Raw genomic sequence first — 22,978 nt, forward strand, 5'->3', positions numbered from 1 at the left:
TTGGTCGTTACCTTGTGTTAAAGGAGTTGTCTTTCAAGAGGAAAACAGAGATATTGAACAACTTTATACTGTTAGGAAAACACATAGTTTAGTAATTTAATGCTAAAAAATTAAAATGAAATCAGTAAAAGAAATGTGATTTACAGCCTTCCAATCAGTGGGGAGGAAAAGAGATGGGGTGCAAAAAATACTATCCATCAAAAATCAAGAAACAAGAAAAAAGTTAAAGTAACCACACGTGCTTCCCCCACCCCCAAAAGAAATCTCATGGTAGTAGAAAATACAACACACACATTCACACACACACACAAAATGAGATGGTAGAAAATAAGTCCAAATAAATCAATAATCACAATAAATGTAAATGGATTAAACTTACCTATTTAAGACAGAGACTATCAGATGAGACCTTTTTAAAATCAAAATCCAGTTATAGCGGTGTACAAGCAATATACCTAAGACAATAGCCCAGAAATGTTGTAGACAGTAAAACATATCCCAGCTGAATACTAACCAAAGGAAATTGGTCTAACAATATTAATATCAGGCAAAACAGAACATCATGCAAAAAGCCTTGCTAGGGATAAAGTCAATATATTTCATTATGATAAAACCAAGAATCCCATCAAGAAGGTGAAAAATCATGACCTTAAAGCCTTCCCTAGCATTTGGATGGAGTCCTTTTGCAGCTACACTTATTCAAGGATTTATCATTCATTAAATTGAATCTTCATGCAGGCCTAAGTGCCTTCATGTGGAAAAGGATGAGGCATGCGGACAAAGGAAGATTAAAAAATAAAGTTGCCTACTAAATTATTAAACACAATGCTATGGGCTAAATCAACATAACTGCAACTAGAACAATAAAAGCCCAGCACACCCTAAATCACTTGGGGTACATTTGTATATTAAATTAGAACATTTATTAAAAAAAAAAAAAAAAGAAGAAGAACACTTATGTCGCTGTAGCCCAGAAAATGGCCTTTATTAAAATGTATCCACAGTTAACACTTTCAGATACCAAACTCATGAGGGTGCAAATGCAACTCGACAAGCCTGACCCTCTTCTCTTTGGGGCCAGGAGTCAGGGCAATGAAAGAGCTGAATTGTGGGTGAAGGACATAATGGCGGCCCAAGAAACCTGGGCATTTGACAAAAATCACATTTGATGACCTTGTAGACAAAAGCGAGAAATGAGTTGGATGAGGAACAATTAGGTAAATTTGTCTTGGGCCCCCAAAGGGCAGCTGATTAATAGACGCTGTTAAGCAGGAAGAGAGTTCTTAATTATAGAGTTCTATAACTCAGGCTCAAATCCTGGGTCCCTCATTTATTTACCAGCTGGGTGACCTTGAAAAGTTTTTTTTCTCTTTTTTCTTTATTTCTCTGGCAACAATCTCCCCAGAAATAGATAGCTGCCAATTTCAAGGGCTGTTATGAGAATTAAATGAGGTAACTCATTAAAGCACTCGGCATATAGTAAGCAACTCAACAAGCGATGCTTCCCGTTCTGTCTATAGAATAAAGAGAGAGTTTAGGAGCTACATGTATGGTACAGGTTTCAGAGTTTTGGAAACAGAGTTAAACAGTATGAAAAAGCAGTTTGCAATTTCGGTCACAACAATAGCAACATGCTGTTGCTATTGAAAGGAGTGATGGTTCTACTCTGCTTAGCACTAATCAGACCCCTTCTTGAGGAGTGGTTTCAGTTTGGGGAGCCATGTTTTCATAGGGACCTAGACCAGTGGTTCTCAAACCGTGGTCCCCAAGACCAGCGGCATCAGCAGCATCCGGGAATCTATTAAAAATGCAAATTATTGGGACTCATACCAGCCCCACTAAATCAAAACTGTGGGGGTGGGGCCCAGGAATGTGGGTTTTAACAAGTTAATGTTAACAAACATTAGCATGAGTCTGGTGATTGCTAAAGTCTGAGAACCACTGACCTTGAGAAATATACATGTCAAGGGGAGACAAAGGTCTCAAAACCATGCCTCTTTGAGTCCAATTGAAGGATCTGAAGACGGCCAGCCTCAGGGAAAGAAGATCTGACCAATCAGATGGAAGAAGGAGCTGGCTTGTTTCTCCATGTCACCCCAATGATAGGACCAAGCATGGGAAACATAGGGAAACAAAACCAGCGTAGTGGATCACTGTGTAAAAGACAACTGAGCCAGCTGGCCTAAATCATAAGGGGTCTATTGATTGATAACAGGATCGATAGAAAGGTTCTATTGGGCTAATTCATCAGGTCAACCACCTCCTCAAAGCCCCAGGCTTTTCCCATCTGTCATTTCTGCATCTCGATTGGATCAGCTGCTCTCCTTATGGTGGCACAATGGTGGAAGACATTCCCGGGTCTCATGCTCAGACACTACGTAAGCAGCAGAGGAAGAAAGTTTATTTTCCTTGTCTCCTTTTAAAAAAACCTTTTCCAGGAGGGATTCCACCCTCCTTCCAGCAGATGTCCCCTGGCATCTCACTGTGAATGTGACACCACAGGTCACGCAACGCTTCCTAAACTAGTCCCCAGTTAGGATAATGGAATCGCTAGTATTGGCTGAGACCAGGATTCATCCACCTCTTCTGTGCCATGGACCCCTTTGGCAGTCTGGCAAAACCTATGACCCCTTCTCAGAATACTGTTTTTAACTACATAAAATAAAATGAGAAGATTACAAAACAAACCAATTATCTTGAAATACGGCTTTCAAAATATATTTTTTAAAGAGTGATATAGGAATAAACTTGCTTTGTTATTAGTGCATTAAATAACAAAATCTAGCAGCAGATCTAATAACTATAATTTTGAAGTAGTGATGAGTATAAACAATGTTCTGGGATACCGGTAATAACTGTTTTGTGATGGGAAAATATTTGTGCTTTCTATTGGTGACAAATCACCAGTTACCGCTAATGCTACTGTGGTTTGTTGCTTACATTCATAATAGAAGGAAAGGCTAAATTTCAGTTGGGGGTTAGTGAAAACAAAGAAGTAGTTTTTGTTTGTTTGTTTGTTTGTTTCCCCATGCCAGTTTTCGAATCCCATGCATTTCATCCATCAACCCTTGGTCAGGGTGATCCGTGGACTCCCCGGTAAGAGCCCCTAGCTTATTTTAATCAAGATTCACACACTGGGGCTGGGAGAGGGCACAAGTTTTTTTCTGAGACAAGTGGCCTTTTCAAAGGAGTGTGGATACTTAAACTAAATCAAGCGAAAAGAGAAGTGGGAGTGGGAAGAGGGTGGGAGAGGAGTGGGGTGGCTATGGCTCCAGGACCTGCTCCATGTACGTCAGTGAGGACTTCCTTCAGGAGGAAGAGACCTTGTCAAGGGGACTCAGACACCACCCAGTGCTTGTAGCAGGATTCCCACCAACCTTGACATTCTTTCATTTCCCCCATTTTATTTACTTTTGTTGGTTTTCTTTAAATATTTACATGTGTATCAAGTGATAGATATAATACTTGCCCTTTATATTCAGCCTATTGGGGTATTCCTTCTATCCCACTTCTTAGGATAGAATGACCAGACCACAGCTCTCAACTTGGTGGGTATCTTTTCAGACAAATTTCTGTGCACACGTGATATCCCAACAGCTCACACACTTTCTTGTGCAGAAAAACTTAGCAATGCAGAGTCCGGGCTCCGCCCTCCCCCGGGCTGGTGGATGAAAACAGCCTCAGTGTGCCAGATGCTGAGCTCATAGTGTCCCCTTAAACTCTGTGAGGAAACATTGAGGTTCAGGGAGGGGAGGTGGACCTAACGCCTTGTACCTCATAAGTAGCAGAGCTGGCATTTGAACCCATGTCTCTCAGATCCCAAGTCCATGCTCTAAATGCCATACCTGTTGGCTTCCAGAGCTGTACCTGAAGATGACCAGAGTACAGCAATGCGCAGCATTCTAGGAATGTTTTATTTTTAAGGAGTGGAGTGGGCGTATTCCTGGAACCTGGCTTGGATGGTGCCCACTTGAGATGGGCATTCACAATGAAGTGTTTGGGTGCTTCGTCAATAAGGCTTCAGCATCCTAAAACATTCACAGGAGACTCCAGAAGTATATTCGAAAGCTGGCAGTGGAAACATAGGAAGCATTCACATTAAAAGTAAAAGCAAGGCAAAGATGTTCTCTAGGAGCTCTATGATTGAACATTGTCTTGGAGACAGTGGGGACCATATTTGTTGACTGAAGGCTGGCTGCTGGCTTGAGAGCACCAAAGGTCACAGGCCATCCAGCCCTGGGATGCCTGGATTCTGAGACATGTCCAGAACCCCACCTGCATCATAGCCTGGTTTATTCGTGTCCTCATCCATCTATTCATTCATCCTTCAATCTACCCTTCTCTGAACCTCAGTTTCCTCATCTGAATACAGAGGACAAGTGCCTCCTTTCAGATCAGTACAGAGCCTCGGACACACTTCGTGCTCATCAGTCATCATTTCAAGTTCCCAGTCCCCGCCCTTCGGGGAGCCTTGCTCAGTCTGGCTGGCCGAGGAGCTCAGAGACAGGCAGTTGCCCCAGGCTAAGTGTGGGTAGTGTCTGTGGTTTTTACAGGCACACAGAGGAGGGACCAGCTGGCCACGCTGGCTATGAGGGCTTGACCCGAGAGCCCCGAAACGACACACCCTCAAGCAGATTCTCGGCAGGACCATGGTGGATGGACCCTCCACTGGCATGAGCCAAGGGGAGTCCAGACCCCAGGGCATGATGTGAGAGGTTGGGGAAGGGGTCCAGGCCTGGCAGAACAACGTTCAACTGTGTGACCTTGGGCGAGCTACTTAGCCTTTCTGAGCCTGCTTCTTCAACTGTAATAAGGGGATGGTGATACCTCACGGGAGACAATAAGGTCCCTAAAAAGTGCAGTGCCTTACTCCGACCTGGCAAATCCACTCCCGAAAATCTTGGGCTCCTGTGCGCCGGGAGACATGGCCTAGAATGCTCAAGGCAGTGTGGGTGACACTAGTACTCAGATAAGAACACAAATTCTTGTCAACATTAGAATGGATAAAGAAATTGGTAAGTCGGATACCCAAGCAATGGAATATTATGCAACAATAAAAATGGACAAATTACAGACGCATGCAACAACATGGATGAATCTCACAAATATATACAGTGGTGCATAAAAGAATAGAGATTCCATATCTATAAAGTCTAAAAAGATAGATAAAACTCAACTATATTGCTTAAGATGCCATACCTATAGGTAGTAAAGCTATAGAAAGAACATTAAGAATATGATGACCTTAAAAGTCAGGGTGTTGGTTACCTCTAAGAGGGAGGAAAGGGGCTATAGTCAGAAAGACACCTGGCTGGACTTGGGGGTTCTGTGCTGGGGTACGGTTGGTTTGGTGGGTAGCAGCTCACTCTTATTTGCTGTGCAATTTATTCACAAATCAGTAAACATGTTTTAGGCATTCTTCTGTACATGTGATTACCTCAGAATCTAAGAATAGTTCAAGTGCCTGGGGCTGGACAAAGGCTTGTTTTCCTCTGCTCTCTCCCTGTGCCCACACCGGCTCTTGTTCTGTGCTTGGAGGGCAGAAAGCAGGAGTAGGAAGATGCTGAGTGAGGCGTGGGTGTGGGCTGCTCAAGCCCTCACCCCCTCCCTTCCCCCACCACACTGTTTCCACACACGCATGCCCCAGAATGACACTGCCCGAGGTTTTTTTTTTAAACCGCTTTATTCAGGTTGTCTGGTAGTCACGGATTGGATCATGTGTACAAGGTTACCCACACACCCCTGGGCAAAGCCCTCGGCCTCTCCCACATCCCCTACTCCATTGCTGAGGGGTGGCCAGAGGTTTGAGCCAGTTCTGAGGGGTGTTTGGCCCAATAGAAATATTTACAAATCACCAGGGGCACGTGTCCCCTGATCAGTAATTGTGAAGGGATTGGTACTGGGGTCCCTTGGCTCCCAACAGCCCCAGGTCCTTGGGTAGGCTTGGCATGGACCCCAAGAGGTGGCTGGGATGTTGGGGGCTGGCAGAGGGGGGCTCCTGGAAAAGCCTCAAAGACCCTCAAAGGGGTCCTGCTGGTGCAAAACTCTGCATGGGGCCATGGGCTCAGAGGGGAAAGGTCCTCCTTCTAACTTGCTATGTGAAGGGGCAGAGATTCCTGGTCCCAAGGTCTCCCTGGAGGCTGCGACAGGGAGCTGTTTCTTAGGTATAAGGAGGCTGACCATGAATGACCCTCCAGGAGGCAGTGGGGTGTCTCCCTCTCCTCCCAGGGCCCCTGTGAGTGACCCTGCTACCGGGCCACAGCCCCAGAGCAAGGCTCCCTTGAGGGCTTTGGCCCCTCTCTTCACCAGGGGGGAGGCCTAGCTCTGCTCAGAAGACTCAAGTCCAAATTTGGGGAGGGGTCACTGTCCACATCCCCAGGTCCAAGGAGGGGATGGTGGGAAGGAGGGAGCGTAAGGCTGGGAGGCCCTGGCTAGGGATAGGGCTGGGAGACAAGCAAGCAAAGCGAAAACACTGGACTCCACTGAAGCTGGTGACAAAAGAGGGCGGCAGTCTGGCCCCAGCATGGTGTCCCCCCCCAACGTTCAGGGGCGGTTGTTCCGTTGGTGCCTGGGGCCACCTCCTCTGAGCCAGGTCACCGCAGGGGGCTGGAAAGGAAGGGATGGGTGGGGCTTACATGCTGAGCAAAGGGGTGGTAAGAGGAGGGCCGACGTAGTGGCCACAGGCGGTCTCGGGGATGGGGAGGCGGCTGGACCCAGGCCGTCCTGTCCCCAGGGGTCCAGCATCTCCTCATGCACTCTACGGCCGTAGGGGCGCGGGGCAGGCAGGTGGCAGGGTGGGCGTCAGTCTAGAGGCTGCAGGCCTCCTCATCCACGGAGCGCTTCCGCAGCTCCTTGCCAGGCTTGGGTGGCGGTGGGGCGGGTGCAGCGGGCGGGGCTTCAGGCAGGTGCAGGACTGAGTTCTCCCCCGGCTGCACCCGCAGGTAGGCCTTGACCTTGTGGTGCCGAGCCTTGCCGTCGCTGAAGTCGATGACACGGCACTCATAGGTGCCTTCATCTGTGGGCTTCACCCGGGACAGGCGCAGCTTGTGGGAGATGTTACTGCCCACCACCTTGACCACCTGGGGGCGACAGAGAGACTGTGACCTGGCCGTGGGACGCAGCCGGAAGACAGTGTCATCTAGGAAGCCCCTCCTAGGGTCGGGCCCCATAGACACTCCCACGAGATCACACGAAGTTAAATAGCAACAAAGCAGAAGCTACTTAAACGTCCATCAACAGAAAGGATAAATAGGCGGAAGTGAGGTTATTCAATGGAATACTGCACAGCAGTTAAAAAGAACGAGTTAAGAGCCAGGCATGTTACAGCTCAGTGACGTGCAGGAAGTGAGAACTCATTACAAAATCCCTACAGTGTGATGCCATTTTTGTAAATAAACACATAAAAATACTCTATATTGGTTTTGGAGACTTGTGGTGTCAAAGTTTAAAACAGACGGGAGGAAACACAGTGGCTCCTAGTGGAGGTGGTCTTGGGGGTGGTACCTGTGGGAGGGCCGTGGACCAGGGATAGACTGCAAAGTGCGTTCTTAGCTTAGTCTGGAATATTTTATTTCTTAAAAAAGAAATAAAGGTTGATCACAAATATATTAGGATTTTAAAAACTATTCACCCCAGTTGGGGGGAGCGAGTGTCTATGATAGTTGTCTTTGTGCTTTGGCTTTTTATTTATTTGATTTTATTTGAATAAAATTTTTATTTTAAAATTGAAATTTAACTTATATACAGTAAAGTGCACACTCAATAAAATTTTACTGCTGTGTATGCCTGTGCAACCACCAACCAGAGCAAGGCAGGGACCTTCATAGCCCTCTGGAGCGCCCCCTTGTGGCCCTTCCTTGTCAGTGTTCACCCCCATGGAGTTAACCACCGCTTTGACTTCCATCGCTGTAGCTTTAGTTCGGCCTGCTCTTGAACTCTTTCATGTGCAGCTTCTTTCACACAACATATCACCTAGTTTCTCCATGTTGTTGCACGGCTCAGTTCGTGCTTTTTCATTGCTGTGTACTATTCCATCACCTGAATACACTGCAATGTGTTTATCCAGCCACTTGTTGATGGACCTGGGGTAAATCTGCCACGAACATAAACCTACTGTAAGTTTTTTCAATCAAAGGAGAAAAGGCAGTTGGACAGTTATGTAAGATACATCAGTGAGAAATAGATCCCATCTATGATCTATTTTTGTAACTTTTTGTGAGTCTACAATTCAAAATAAAAAGTGTTAAAAAGGGAGGGGAGAGTTGGGCTTGTGGAGAGGGTGGTGGTGGTGGGAGAGAGCTTCCATCCTTCCCTGGCCTCTTCTTACCTAGAGCCTTCTTACTTCCCTGGCCCACTTCCTGCAGCCCCTGCCCCACCTAGACAGAACAGTGGCAATCAGTCCCAAACTGCCAGCTGGTAAACTCCTTTCCAGTTATCTTACCACCCGCTGGCATCACAGGCTCACCAGGCCCAGGCTGGAGCTGAGTGGGCTCCAGACCTGTGGCCCCAGCCCTGAGCCCTACGAGTCCCTTTCCTCTGGGGGTGGAGGAGAGAGACAACTAACTGCTGGAGGGGGATGCCCCTGATGATCACCTTTAAGTGACGAGGCCAGGATGCATAGGGCAGACTCCAAGGGGGTACATTTGCCCTGCAAACTTGCTTCAGATCCCGTGCTGGGCACTCACACATGTACCTTCAAATCATCTTGCTAATCTGCTCTGGCCTCCCTGGCCCCTTCTCATCGCTCCCAAATGCCAAGCTCTTTCTGATCGCAGGTCCTTTGCACATGTTGGTCTTTCTGCCTGGGCGCTGTGCCCCATCTCTCTTCACCTGCTTGACTCTCATTCATTCTCAAACATCACCTCCTCCAAGAAGCCTTCCACCACAGCCCCCTGTTTATTTCCTTCAGAGCAGTCCTCACAACTTGAGAACCATTTAATTGATTTGTCTGTTGACTTTATTTTTTGTTTCTCTTTCTGGCTAAACTACAAACTCCACGAGGGCAGGAATATCTATTTTATTCATCTTAGTGACCATTATGGGGTCTAATTCCCTGTAAATAATAATATAATAATAGCAATAAAAGATTTGTATAATGAATGGACTCACTATAGTTCCTTCTCTCAGGAACTGAAGTGGTAACTAGGTATCATGCTTTCTAAGTTTAGGTCACATACACATGATTCTACCCACTTTACAGATGGTGAAACAAAGGCCCTGGAAGCAGTAGTGACTTTCCTTCCCATGGGCACTGAGTCCGTGAGTTGCAAAGCTAGGAACTCAACCCAGGGCTGACTTCATGCACTCTAACCCTCCAAATGGTGACAGGCCCACAGAAGGTCACCCAGAGCTGGCAGGGTCACGGGGTGGAGGGATTCCCAGGATCCAGAAGGGAAGAGGGTGAGTGGGTACCAGCAGGGAGCCTGGCCCATCCTCTCTTATTCTGAGCCTTTCCAGCTGGTCACCATCCCCCACAAAGCAGGAAATCATGGTACAGCAGGAGGCCCGAGGTGGGACTAGGCAGAATGTCCCTATAGCAAGCGGTGGGAAATCTTTCCAGCAGCCCCTCTTGGTATGGGGGCCAGGTGGCCCCTCCCCATGCTGAGGACTGGGCCCAGCTGGAGGCCATCAGCCCTGCTGATTCCCTCACCTCTGACCAAGGGCACAGAGAGGTCCTATGGCCCTGCCATGCTCTGGGGGAGTTAGGGGATGCTGTTGCAAATGCGCAGCGGGGAGCGAATTACCTCAACATCTGTTTCCCTCACGGATATTAATTATCCTTCATTTGTCAACCCTACAAGGCGCTAATGGAGTAATAATGTGAAGCGCTGGGAGCAGCCGGCTCCTAGGGAGAGAGCATCAAGCATGGCCCACCCCTCTGACCACCCTCACCCATCCCCAGACGGGATGCTAAGGCCACCGGCTCCCCACCATCCCCAGCAGTCAGCTCCCTCCCACCCTGACTGCCAGCAAACACATATGGCCTTCCAAAGTAAAGCTGTTCCCCCCAGAGAGGAGGAGGGGGACGGGAAGCACGGCATGGACTGCTGGAGGCTGGGTTCTGGCCCTGACAGGTCACCGGCACCCTGGCCTCAGTGTTCTTCAGCTACATATTAATTCATTCCACACACGTTTAGCAAGCGCCCACTCTGAGGAGATACATCTGTAAACCAGTCTGGCCGCAGCAATGCTTGCGTGGGCTCATGGTCGAGTGGAGAACACAGACCTCACACCCATAAACCAGCACCCCGGGGAGCTGGTTTCCAGTAGGACAAAGGGCAAAGGCACACATCAGTGGGAGGCACTGCTTCCTCCCAGCCCCAGTGGTCTGTGCCTTCAAGCACCATCTGGAGAAGGCGATTTATAAAAATAACAACAGTAACAGTAGTGCTGGTGGTAGTGTTTATGGAGGGCTTCATCATTGTGAGATGATGTGCTAACACTTCATACACCTTATTTAAACCTTACAATAACCCCGTGATGTATGTACTGCTAGGATACCCATTGTATGGGTCAGGAAACTGAGGCTCGGAAAGGTGAATTGATTTGCTCAAGGCCCCCAGCTGGTGACAGAAACCAAGCCTTAAACACATCTCTGGGGAGCCTCCCATGACCAGGAAACCTCAGGTCTGTCTCTCCACCCCCTCCCACTCAAAACCCCCAATTCTACATGTTTTAGGGGCGCCCAGCCCCTCAGAAACAGCCTGTGGGAGGGGGCCCATCCTCCTGCTCCAGCTTCTTGGGGGTGGGAGAAGCAGCCTGTTGGGTTTCACCATTCACAAATTGGGCCGAAAATTCTGCATCCCAGACCTCCAATTCGACTGAAGAGGCCGGGAGAAGAGAGCCCCACAGGGCAGCCTGGCTGTAAATCATAATCACCTCCGCACAGGCATTGATAGGCCCTAGTGGTACAATTAAGCACCTAATTACGCTGAAAGAAACAAGGCAAGTCCACACCAGGCCCAAGCTCGGTCTCCTCCCGGCTCGCCCGGGGTCTAGGCCTTTCCGGGCACAGCAGTGGCTGCTGGGCCATCAGGTGGGCAGGCTGGGCTCTTTCTCCTGAGCTGTGCCAGGAAGAATGGGTGGTGCCAATTTGCATCCCTGCTGCCAGACCTCCCCTATATGTGGCCTCGCGACTGACGCCTAAGAATGATGTGGTGGTCCTGGGAAGGTGCTGGGGTGAGGAATGGGGGTCAGACGGTCCCTGCCCCACGCTGAGCCTTGCTCTGAGCTCTGCCACTCCCATGCCCCCATCAGCAACACCCAGCCACTCCAACCAGCCTGTCAAGCATGTTCAGAGCTCAGCTCAGGGTGTCCCCAAATCTGGGCCCCGGGAAGCCGCAGCACCCCAGCCAGACCCTCCCAAGTCACCATCCCTATTGCTGTTTCCACACACGCACAACGTATCTCTGAATCCCACCGATATTCCCTCTGAACACCACTGGGCCTCCTTCCCTTCTTTCTAGAATCCAGATCCCCCTGCACTGGCCAGAGCAAGGTCCTGGCTTCCTGTCATCACCCCAGCCTCCTTCCCGATCTCCCCAAAGCCTCTCCAGCCCCTTCCAATCTGTTCTCCCATGACAACCAGACAGATCTTTTCCAGTGCCCTTAACTTGGAGCCCTTCCTTCTACTGCTCTCCGAAGTAGCTGCCAGGAGGGGGGGCACTTTGGGGTCTCATCCTCCCCTCCCCTCTGCCTCTAACACACATACCTAGAGAAGCTCCCCTACTGCTAGTCAACTCATCTATACTTTAGCCCTCACCTCAAATAGCACTTCCTCCAGGAAGCCCTTCCAGACACTCCCCCAGCCCCCTCCTCACCTTTCACCCCACCCCCACCCCCACTGGAAGACTAGGTCACGCCCTCTGTTATGGGCTCCGACTCCCAGGCAGCTCTACTCATTTTGATGGCCACAATTGTCATGTTACTTTTTATCGTGTGTGATTATTGGGTTAACATCCGTCTCCCACACTAACTGGGAGGACGCTGAGGGCAGGGACTGGGTGTGTGTGACCATGGCCATCGCAGAGGCATCTTCATGGCCCCCGACCACAGGCCAGCGGCTCTACGGACGTTCCAAGGGATTCCCAGGATGGATAATTTTGACTCCGTGTGAGTCTCACCTCCCTTGCAGACTTCAGAACGTAATGCCCTATGTACGTTGTGAATTACTGCAGGAATTTCAACACAAGATAGAAATGTCTACAGCAAAAAATCAAATCGTAGGAAACCCTGACCCACCACTTGGCCTGGTAATTCTTTGGGAAGGCTGCAGACCTCGTGCACTGCCAGTGGTCCCACCCCTCCCACCCCACGTTCCCACACCCATGTGGTATCCACCTGTGCACCACACGTGGGGGGCAGCCAGGCGGGGCAGGAGGGGTTTGGCCTGCAGGGACACTAGGTTAATCTGACTGATGCAGCTGCCTTTGATTGGGGAAGCAGAAGCATGGGGTGGGGGGTGGCTGAGTGTGGTTCCAGAAGCCTCTGTGGCTGTACCTGGCTTTTAGGAGCTTGGCTGGAAGGGGAGGGCGGGGTTAGGATGAGTGGACCAGAGCACTGAGCCCCATATACACGGGGACTCAGGCTGCCCGTGGCTCTTTCAGACTGAAGCAGGTTTTACAAAATGCATCTATAGCACAAACAATTTCTGTGAGACCAGAGGAGGGACTAACGGTGACGAAGGCAGGTGAGCCCCTAAGCGAGAAGGTGTGTGTGTGGAGAACTTCACCTTGTCTAAAAATTAGGAAGTTGGGGACCATCTCTACTTGCAAAACCGGTTAAAGGGAAATTAACCTAAATTCGAGAACAAAGAACTTCAATGAGAACAAAAGAAAAACTTCCGGAACTTGAAAATGGGCACTATGCAGAGGAATTTTCCTGAGCTGCAGGACTGAGGCCCTGATGGAGGCCTCCTCAGCATATACAAGCCCCCGAGAGAGATGTTTTTAAGGCCAGGGGTCCTTCCCCAGGCCCCAAGTTAAATGAAATAATTCGTGTAAAGTGCTTATGGTTCCTCGCATATGGCAGGCACTCAATCAATGTTAGCTGCTTTACCATCATGATTATTATTATTATATTATTTTATCACAGATGTGCCTCTCCTCCCACATAAACAATCTCCCTACAATATTCTGACCTCTCTTCTCCCCGCCACCTTCCCGCAAAGAAGCAGGGTGTCCTTTCCAGCTCCTCTGCCTACTGGGAATAGGAAGGAGTCTTGTGATTTGCAAATTCGTGTTAAGTTTCCACTCTAGTAACCACTGTCATTCACGTGGCCGAGTCCACAGGACTTTACAGTTTACACAGTGTTTCCATGTAGGCATTCGACAACCGTGAGTGGGGACAGGGAAGCACAGGGAGGTGGCAGAGCGGAAGCCAGGACCCAGCTCCTGGGACACTCACTCAGTGCTGGCCCCCGTGGGTCCTCACAGTGCTAACCTCAGAGCTCAGCATGGCCTCTCTGAAGCCTCCCAGGGTGACCATGGCAGCCCCCACAGGTCGCAGTGCCCATCCCTGGAGCCCTGCTCCCACCAAGCTGACTGTTCTTCCTCCCCCAGAACCCCAACTCTGTCCAGCAGGTAGACTGCACTGTGTGGCTCCCACGGTGTTTTCCAAACATCAAATTAGATCCCAACATTTAAAAATCAATTCCATCAAAATTGAGATTTTTAGATGACATCGGACTAGTGGGCTGAAATTTCTGCCTGGCTCAGTTGGCTCCTGCAGAACAGGGCCTGGATTCCCCAGGTCCCATGGTCCCACACGAGCCCCTTTTGCTCCTTCATTTTCATGGGCAAGCACGGGATGCATCTCTGTGTATCAAAATCATTCTGGGTTTACAACCCCATTGGTCTGGGCATGTGTATGTGACAGCCATTCAATACTCTTTTACTGGGCACCTACTACATGCCAGGCGCTGTGCTAGGCTCTGGAAATGTCACAGTGAATCAGGCAGGCACAGTTCCAGCCCCACTGTTTCCGGGGGGATAGACATAAAACAAATCATCACAGGAACGGATAATTAGCGACAGCAATGCAGCCAGCAGGGAGGAGTATGGGTGCCAGCTGAGTCACAGGATCAAGGGAGGTTCCTGAGCTCAGCGCTGACGGAAGAGAGAGGAACAGTTTTCCAGGCAGAAGAACTGGCCTGTGCGAAGGCGGAAAAGCAGCCAGGGGTGGGTGGGGAAGGGGAGCCAGGGCAAGCAAGATGAGACAGCCCAGAGGGTGAACAGAGAGCACAGAGCCTTGAAGGTGACAGAGAAAAGTGTGATCTTCTCCTAAACTGCAGGAAACCACAGTGACCATCTGCTTACAGGTGTCGGCCAACTCCGCCGTGTCTGCATATTTAAGAACAGTCATGTGTGTGACGCTGTTTGCAGGAGGAGCTGGGTCTATGACTGTGAGTTCCCTAACCAGACCCCGGGAGCCCCAGATGGTGCAAGAGTCACAGGGGCTGAGGATGGGGGAGCGATTGCACACTCACACTGAGCACATTTATTTTATTTAACTAATTAGCATCTTTGCATTCCCCTCACGTGGGGCCCAGCAGCCTCGAATTCTAATCCTCTAAATCAATTAGATTATTCTCTTCTTTGCCTGAGATGCTCCTTAAACCCTAAACAAAATCATAGGAGAGAGAGTTGCGATGAACAGGGTGTACATACACAGAGATCTCTACCGGCTCGGGCTTACCTGGTGAGTGTTTGGGCAAGAAACGGGGCATTACATATGGATGTGCCCTGGGCAGAGACGGGGGAGGTGGAGGGCAGGGGTGGAAAGCAGGTGGGCCCACTCCAATTTCCAGACCCCCAACTCCAAAAGGTCCTGGGCCAGACAGCACCAATGGTGAGTGCCCTGTTCTCTCATCTGCCCGCCTCTTGCCTGAGGGTGTGCGGGAGCCTCTTCCCTGGCCTCCCTGCCTCCACTCTGCCACCTCCAATGCCTGGCCTGGCACCCCCATGCCTCCCAGTGTCCACTCTACACTGTGACTTCTGCTGTGGCACTTCTGAGCTCCCCAAGTCCTTGAAAAGTTGTGGACGCAGCAGCAGAAAAGTGATATGGAGGCCACGCCTCATATATACACATTCACACCCTCTGCAGGCACCTGAATTTTCTGAGTGCGAGGCTGGTGGACTCCTAGCTTCCCGCCAGGCTGACCTCATGCTCCACGCACAATCCCAGCCTGGTCCAAAGGGCACATGTGTCCCCAGGCCAGTCCGCTCTCCTCAGTCCCTTTCGCCCTCCTTTCTCAATCCTGTCTGCCTCTTGTAGGCCCCTCTTTGGATGCCCCTCCTTCACAAAAACTGTCACTCCCTGAGCTCCTTGGGTCCCCTACCTCACTGGGCTCCAGGACAGCCTAGAGACAGAGCTCGAGGCGTCTTAGCCACATCGTGATACCAAGTCTTTGCCCCCTCTAAGCCTCAGGTGCCCCACCTATCAAATGGGTGAACGACTGCCCTTCTCTGTAGAGGTGTAGCAATGATAATGAAATGTGTCACTGCCTAAGAAGTTGCCAGCCAGGCCTAAAACCCTTCGGCTATCGTTCCCCTACCTGCCTCAACCCTGGGAGCCAGATGACCCCAGTGACCGTGAGAGGCTGCAGCTGTCAGTCATGACGGGCTGAAAAAAGCCAGCTCAGTCTCATTAGACCCTGTTGGTTCCCCAAATAACAAATGCTGCTGAGACAGACACGAAGCATTGGGGACGCACACAGCCTTGGCTCCCGACAGGAGAGAATGCGTCTTCTCTCCCCCTGTCATTTTTTGTGCCTGTCATTCAATGAACTTGAAAAATCTCTGGCTTTTACAAAACAGAGCAGAGCCATTTTTTTTCCCTTCTTGTTTTCGTCTCCTCCACCTTCTTGCCTAAGCTCCCTGCTGAACTGGACCCAAAAAAAAAAAAATTTTTTTTTTAAATTACAGCTGTCTTCTCCATTAGAGCCCTTGTGAGAAGTCATTATCAAAACTCACACTTATTTTGGTGGCGTCCTTTGCAGCGTCTTCCTGCTGAGATGCTTTTAGCTGTTGGGAATGGGAGGGGCAGAAAAAACAGACACAAGGCGTTAGCATCACCGGGTGGGTATACAGACAACAGCTAAGATTCTAGTTACAGCACGTGACGCTGTGAGGGCCCAGGGTCTGGAACTGGGGGGTCCCTCAGCTCTATGTCCTCTTAGGGGGTGGGGGTGAGTCAGAGCAAAGGACAATAAAGGAGCTGCCTGTAAAACTGCCTGTGTGTGTGTGTGCTATGTTGGCATGTAGATATGTGAGTACTTGGGGATATATGGAGTGGGTATGTGTGAACAGGCAAAAATGTGAGTATTTGGTGTGTCTGTACACTTGTGTATACCTGTGAATGTGTTGTATTTTCAGGTGTGTCACACACGAGGGTTTGCAGCAGATACTGTTGGAGCCCTGCCCACACGCCATTCCCTGCAAGCTGACCCCGGAGGCATCTGACTGCAAAGACCGGCACCTACGCCTAAGGGCTTTCTCTGACCACTGGAGTCTTCTAAGCCTGTGTGTTGGAGAGTTGACACTCTCAGGAGCAAGACAGGACATGTTAGAGGCTATTTCCTGAACATGGGAGAATGTGTGCGCATGTCCATATATGCATATGAAGGTGTGTAAATATATGTGTTCATATATAAATGGGTGGACACATACGTACGTGCTGGCATATTATCTGTGTACACATAAGTGCGATAATAAAGTGTCTTAGTTTGGGTTCTCCTAGAAGCAGGACTTGAGACAAAAGATTCAAGTGCCAGTAGTTTATCTGGGAGGTAATCCCAGGAAACATCAGCAGAGGAGTGAGTGAATGAGACCAAAAAGGGAAGGAAGTCAATAATGGGTGTGTTATCAAGTCAGCAACTTTGGGCAACCGGAACCGACTCCCGCTGGGCACCTCAGGGAAGGGAGCTGCAGGATTTATCCTCCGACTCTTGTCAATCATCGGTAAGGTGCTTCTCTGGCCAGCAGGCTCTGTTGTCCACAGAAAACCCTCGGGCAGAGTCACAGGGGTTGGCAGTTGGCAGTGGGGCTGGTGGCAGGGGATGGGAGGGGTGGCTCCGGTGAGTGGGCAGGGACCTCAACAGCATCTGCTCCAGCCGTGTGCATGTATGAGCGTGTCCATGTGTAGAGGCCAATGCGTGTGCAGTGAGTGGGTGGCAGGACTGTGCCTGCACATGTGGAAGGGTCTGCATGCATGCGTGCACATGACTGAACTCAGCAACAGGCTGTCCCATGTCTGTAGGAGAAGTCACAGAAGGTGAGTCAGCTTCTGTCCCTCGCCTCAGTTTCCCCACTTGTACTAGGAAGGATGGGCCTCTATGTTCTTTGGAGAGCCCTTGTTGTTGGGCCCCTCCCAAACTCAGCCTAGCTGGGCCCCCCGCCCTGAAAACAAGCCTCTGTTTCAGGAAGAAGGGAGAGAGGCAGCTGGGTGCTGCAGAGGACAAACTAGCTGGAGCCGTACTCCCCAGAAGAGATGAGGGGCAGAGACACAGCCCTACCCAGGGGACCAGGATTCTCCCAGCCCAACTGGGAGTCTCCCCAGGGGTGGTACCTGGTTCGAGGCCCACGCCTGCTTCTCAGTCCAGTCCCTGTGGCTCCGCACGTACCACCACTGGATCTCCAGCGAGTAGGAGGGGGAGCCACTGCCGCGGAAGGAGCAGGCCATCTCCACGTCCTCGCCTGTCCGTGCTGTCATGTCATGGGGTGTCTCTGTGAACAGAGCTGTGCAAAGAAATGGGGGAGGAATGGCCGGGTCTCAGGAAACGGAAGGCCAGCAGGCACAGGGCTGCGGGTGGGGGAGAGGCAGAGAGAGTGGGAGAAGCCAGACCTGCAGGTGGGATTGTCCTGGCTTCAGCTGGGGCACGTAGAGGCATGTGCAGTGCAGCTGGCAAGATGCCAGGCTGAAGGAGCAGGCCCAGGGCCTTGAATGCCCCACTCGAGCCAGGCTTCTATCCTAGACCCGTGGGCACTATAGGAGAATCACGTAGGGGAGTAATAAATCAGAAAGAGGGCTGGGTAGCAAGGTGTGAGCAAGGAGGCCAGAAGGCCAGAAAGGAAGCTGCCTTTCTCATCAATTCTTCCAGACTTCTCCAGTTGCTTCCACGCGGTTCCCTCCAGGGTATTTCCAACCCCAGTACACAGCAGCCAGGGCTGTCTTTGTAAAAGCAAGTCAGACCTGGCCATCCCTACGCAGAGCCCTCCCCTGGCTCCCCACTGCTCTGAGGAGAAAGCCCACCAGGTTGGGGGGTGGAGGGTGGGGTCAGACCCCGCCTACCTCCTGGTCTCCTCTCTGCCCTGTGAACATGCCTCTTTCCACCTCACTCTTGCCCTGGCTGTTCCCAATGCCTGTAATGCTGTTCCCTGGGCCCCTCTTTGCCCAGGAAGTCTCTCAGAGCTCAGCTCAAAGTCGGCTCCTCCAAAGGGCGGTCCCTCACCACATGAACCTGAATAGGTGCCCCCACCCCCACCTCACGCCAGCCCTAGTCACGGTTAAGTATCTGTTCACTGCATATTTTACCATCGAAACTCCATGAGAACAGGGACCCAGAGCTCCCCATGCTACGCGGTTCTTGATACCTAGTAGGTAGGTGCTCCATGTGTGCCCAACAGGTAGGACATTCTCCGTCCTCTCAGGGCCCCAGAGGGCAATGGGTGCCCCACCTGCCTCCCATTCCCTGCAGGGCCCAGCTCCCCCACCAAATCCCAGGACAGGCGCTTCCCCTGTCCCAGCAGGAGCTCCACCTAAACCCCCCTCCCTGCGACACTGTCAGATAAAGGAGAAAACAAACCCCCATTTTATACGGCCCTCCGCCTCTCCCCACCATATGTTTTGTCTCTCATCTCCCCAAACACATATTGTCCTGAGGTGTAGTTAGAATTTGTCCCTCTTCTCAGGAGAGATGATCACGCCCTGGAAAGATGCGTGGCAGTAAGCAGGTCACCCAGGAATGCTGTGTCTGTCAGTACTCCCACCCGAACCCCACCTGGCGGCTGCAGCCTGTAAGGTGCCCCACCCAGCGAGGCAGAAAAATTGATGGAAAGAAGGGCAGAGACCGGCTTCCTTGGGTGGGGACTCTACCAGGGTGACCTGGGAAGGGATGGGGGTCTCCATCCACTCTCACTCAGTCTCCTTCTGCCCACAGGCTACCCCCTCTCCTAACTGATTGAAAACTCTGACCTTGGCCCACCAGCTCTTTTTGCTGATGCAGAAAGCAAGGCGCAGAGAGGGCAGTGTATGGCTTAGTTCTGCTCAGCAGCCGGGCCTCAGCAAGGTCAGACCTCAGGCCCCGAGTCCTCGGCCAGGCCCTCCACCCGCAAACAGCCTTGTGGGGAACCCCACCACACAGCCTTGTGGGAACCCCACCACACAGCCACCTCTCTCCCCATATCCCAGTAATGGTCATGTAGCGAGCACTGTCCAACAGACAGAACGCCAGCCACACGTGAGAGGACACAGAAGTTTCAAGTTTCTGGTAGCCACATTAAAAAAAAGTTACCAAAAAAAAAAAAAAAAAAAAAGTTTTTTTAACAGGAGAAATGAATTTTAACAATGTATTTTCATGAACCCAAGCTATCACAAAAATGATCATTTCAAATAATAAAAAGTATTAATGAGATATTTTACATTCTTTTTTGTGCTGAGGCTTGGAAATTCGTGTGTATTTTACACAATTATACCACATCACAGTTTAGACGAGCCACACTTCTGGTGTGCAGTGGCCGGGTACAGTAGGCAACCCAGCAGGTGAGGACTCAGTATCAGCCTCGGCTCCCCTCCCCGTCCCACGTCCCCCTTGCTCAGGGGAGGCAGCCAAGGCCCAGCGCTGGGGAGTGACCCTTCCAAGGCCACATGGCAGAGTCTGCATTTGAACTCAGGCCTGTCTCACTCCTAAGGCCATGCTCTTCCCAGAGAATTCAACTCTTTTTGGTTGTAGAGCTTTCTTTAAAAGGAACAATCCAAAACAGTCACTCTTATAGAGTCCCATGGGGCAGGATGGGCAGTCTGTTTTATTATGAGTGCAAAGGCCTGGGCAGGCACAGAGGAGACATTTCACCCAGCCTCAGGCAATCAGGGGAGGCTTCCTGAGGAGGTGTTGCCCAGTGGGGCAGGTAGTCCTGAGCCAGAGCAGGGAGGGTCTTTGAGGGGAAGATGGAGAGGGAGTCAAGGAGGCTGTGGGTGTGGCCACCAGCAATCCCTCCCACAGTGGGCTCTGGTCCCAGGGCCTCTCCCTTCCAACCCTGCCAGGAGCTGCCTAGGTGGGGTGGGTTGGGGGTAACCCCCTCAGGGCCTCATTGGCTCCAACCTCAGTGGTGAAGGGGGCAGTATGTCTACAGGACAAGGGGGGAAACTGAGGCTCTGGGAATTTGATGGCAAATCTAAGTCTCCCTGTTCACAGGCAGCAACATGAAGGCCTGTCCCTGGCACCGCCCCAAGGACCCCCCAAAACCACCACTCAGGGAGAAGCCATGTATGTGGGCTAGCACCTGGAACGCAGGACTGGGAGCCAGGGATGGAGGACTGAGCCTCTTTCTGTCAACACACTTGCTGTGTGACTTTAGGAGAATCTCTCTTCCTCTCTGAGCCTCAATTTGCATCTCTGTGCAATGGGGATTAGAACTCATGGTCCAAGAGCCCCACCAGTCAGACAGTCTGAGGGAGAAAGTAATGCGTGTCCTAAGGGCGGTGCCCTGGGCATTGGCAAGGGAGGGATCATTTATACTTGAGGGAGGAGGGGAATCTTGGGGAGGAAGGAGAGGCATGTTAGCCAGGCCCTGAAGGACGGGAGGCAGAGGCAAGGAGAAAGAGTGGTGTGAGCCAAGGCAGGGAGAAGGGATATCCAGAGAGCCTTGCTTTTCTGTTTTTGTTAAATCTACATCATTAATTGAGCATCTACTGCATGCCTAGCACTACTCAGACACTGTCACCAATACTCTCTGATCCCCTTACTCCCATTTGACAGACAAGAAAAATGAGGCTCAGAAAGATGACATGACAGCCAAGATTCACAGAGAGCTGGGTTTTGAACCTACGTCTGACCAGCAGTTGTCCCTAAGATCCAGGGGTCCATCAGCCCCATTCAGAATCTGGTCTGAATTATGAGGTGAAGTTCAGCCACCAGGCTCAACAAGTCTGCATCCCACTTGTATACCTCCAGAGACAGGGAGCTCAGTTCCTCCTACCTCCACTGAAAGTGTGGAGCTGTCACTGGCAAGCAGTCCTTGCTCCTTCTCCTAACTCTGTGTGTGAGGACACCGCATCAGCACCAGAAACTGGTAGGTTACCCATCCTAATTTTGATGATGACGTTGATGTAATAAACTCTAAGAAATACAGAGTACTTGCTTTGTGCCAGGCACTACTAAGTCAAGCCCTTTACATACCTTTTCTCATGCTCCCACCATCATGCTATGGATTAGGTATGATCATTATGAAACCCATTTTCAGATAGGTAAGCTGAGGCTCAGACAGGTTAAATGACTTGCCCAAGGCCCTAGAGTGAGTAGGTAGTTACATTGGCACCCAATTCTCGAGGACTCTAGAGTGGGAGCTTGTAACGTCTAGATCTTGCTCCTGCAGCCTCTCTCCCCCACCCCCGACCCCCACCTCCTTCCCTCCAGCCACCCAGACCCCAGTCTTTAAGCCAGCATCCCTGCTGAGTTTGGGACATAAAGTCCATGTCTCCTCTTTGACTTCCTCCTGTCCCCGCCAGGTAACTCCTCATAGCCAGTCCCGGGGGAGGCAGGTATAATTATAGATTTTTGAGAGGGATGCAGTTGTGTTCTCCAGCCCCAGGGCCCAAGCAGGGTTGGGCTCACGGGGAAGACAATTAAAACTGGTGATCGCAAATTAGGATTCTGCAGGAAGAGAGAGAGGATTGACTGAATGCAGTATCTTCTTCCTTTCTGCTTTTAATTGGGGGAAGCAATGTATTAATTAATCCCAGACCCAGTTATCAGGGCATCATCTGCAGGAAACAGCTTGCGGCCCTGGCCCCAGTCCCTGGGTTTGGCTTCCGGGAAAGGCAGGGGATGACCTGGATCTTGCTCACCCTTCACGAGCAGGGCCCTGACCTCCTTGCTAACCTTCCAGGCCCCGATTCAGCACAAACCTCCACGGCTTTGCCTTCAAACCTGGGTTCAAATCCTAGCTGGACAAGCCCCTCTACGTCTCTGAGCCTGTTGCTTTATCTGACAAAAGGAAAAAATAAGAGGACTCGGGAGGATTACACAAGGCAATATATGCCTCACGCCGAGCACATGGTAGGTGAGCAACAAACATCACTCCCTCCGCTCACCTTCTAGCTTAAAATTCTATCCTCTCCAGAGAGATTTGTAGAGATGCTTCCTTGTAGCCTCATTAAATTATGCAGTGGACACAACATCTGTAGTTCGCTCACGCCTGGGCCCCACGACCTCTCATCCATCAGTCCTGTACCTCTCTCCTTCCTCATTTGCTCCTACCAGCACATACCCCAAGCAGCCAGTGGGAATCACTCAGGCCGCAGGGGGGCTTGTCCACCAAAGGTGGTCCCAGCCCAGCCCCCATCTCCGTTTGTCTCTGAGCTCAGATTCCCCATCCCAGACCCTCTGGTCTAGACCCAAATCGTTTTCCCTCGGCACAGCCCTCCCTGCTGTCTCAATCTTCAAATCTCTGGTTTGAGGCTGCTTCCTCCAGGAAGCCTGCAGGAACTCGACCCTCACCCACTCATCAATCTTTGCCAGAATGAGAGCAGGGCTCCCCTTGGGGACTGGGGGCAGCGGCAGCTCCTAGTCAGGGGAACCAAGGTAGAGCTGGAGCTAGAGAGGCACAGGGACAGAGCAGAGAGAACTAGTGTGGTTACCCCTCAGCCCAATGCTTCCTTTACCTTCTGATAGTCTCTGAGTCCTCCTTTCACTGCCCCACTAGAGTGTGTTAGATGACAGATATTGAGGTGTCTGTTATCTTCCCCCAGCCTGGGAGCCCCC

At 50.9% G+C, this 22,978-nt stretch overlaps 1 protein-coding gene across 1 annotated transcript in view; it reads right to left on the reverse strand.

Moving 5' to 3' along the window:
• Positions 1-5,664: 5,664 nt before the first annotated feature.
• VSTM2L (V-set and transmembrane domain containing 2 like) overlaps positions 5,665-22,978 on the reverse strand; it is a 33,683-nt gene continuing 16,369 nt past the window's right edge. Inside the window, exons 2-4 of the mRNA XM_019750249.3 lie at positions 17,566-17,735; positions 15,972-16,022; positions 5,665-7,079 (exon numbers count right to left, since the gene is read on the reverse strand). Of these exons, the coding sequence (XP_019605808.1) occupies positions 6,807-7,079; positions 15,972-16,022; positions 17,566-17,735 (494 nt within the window). The 3' untranslated portion in view covers positions 5,665-6,806. The remainder of the gene's footprint in view (positions 7,080-15,971; positions 16,023-17,565; positions 17,736-22,978) is intronic.

The sequence above is a fragment of the Rhinolophus sinicus genome, chromosome 13 (genome assembly GCF_057876585.1).
Source record: "Rhinolophus sinicus isolate RSI-liver-muscle chromosome 13, RSI-T2T, whole genome shotgun sequence".
NCBI classification, from domain to species: Eukaryota; Metazoa; Chordata; class Mammalia; order Chiroptera; family Rhinolophidae; genus Rhinolophus; species Rhinolophus sinicus.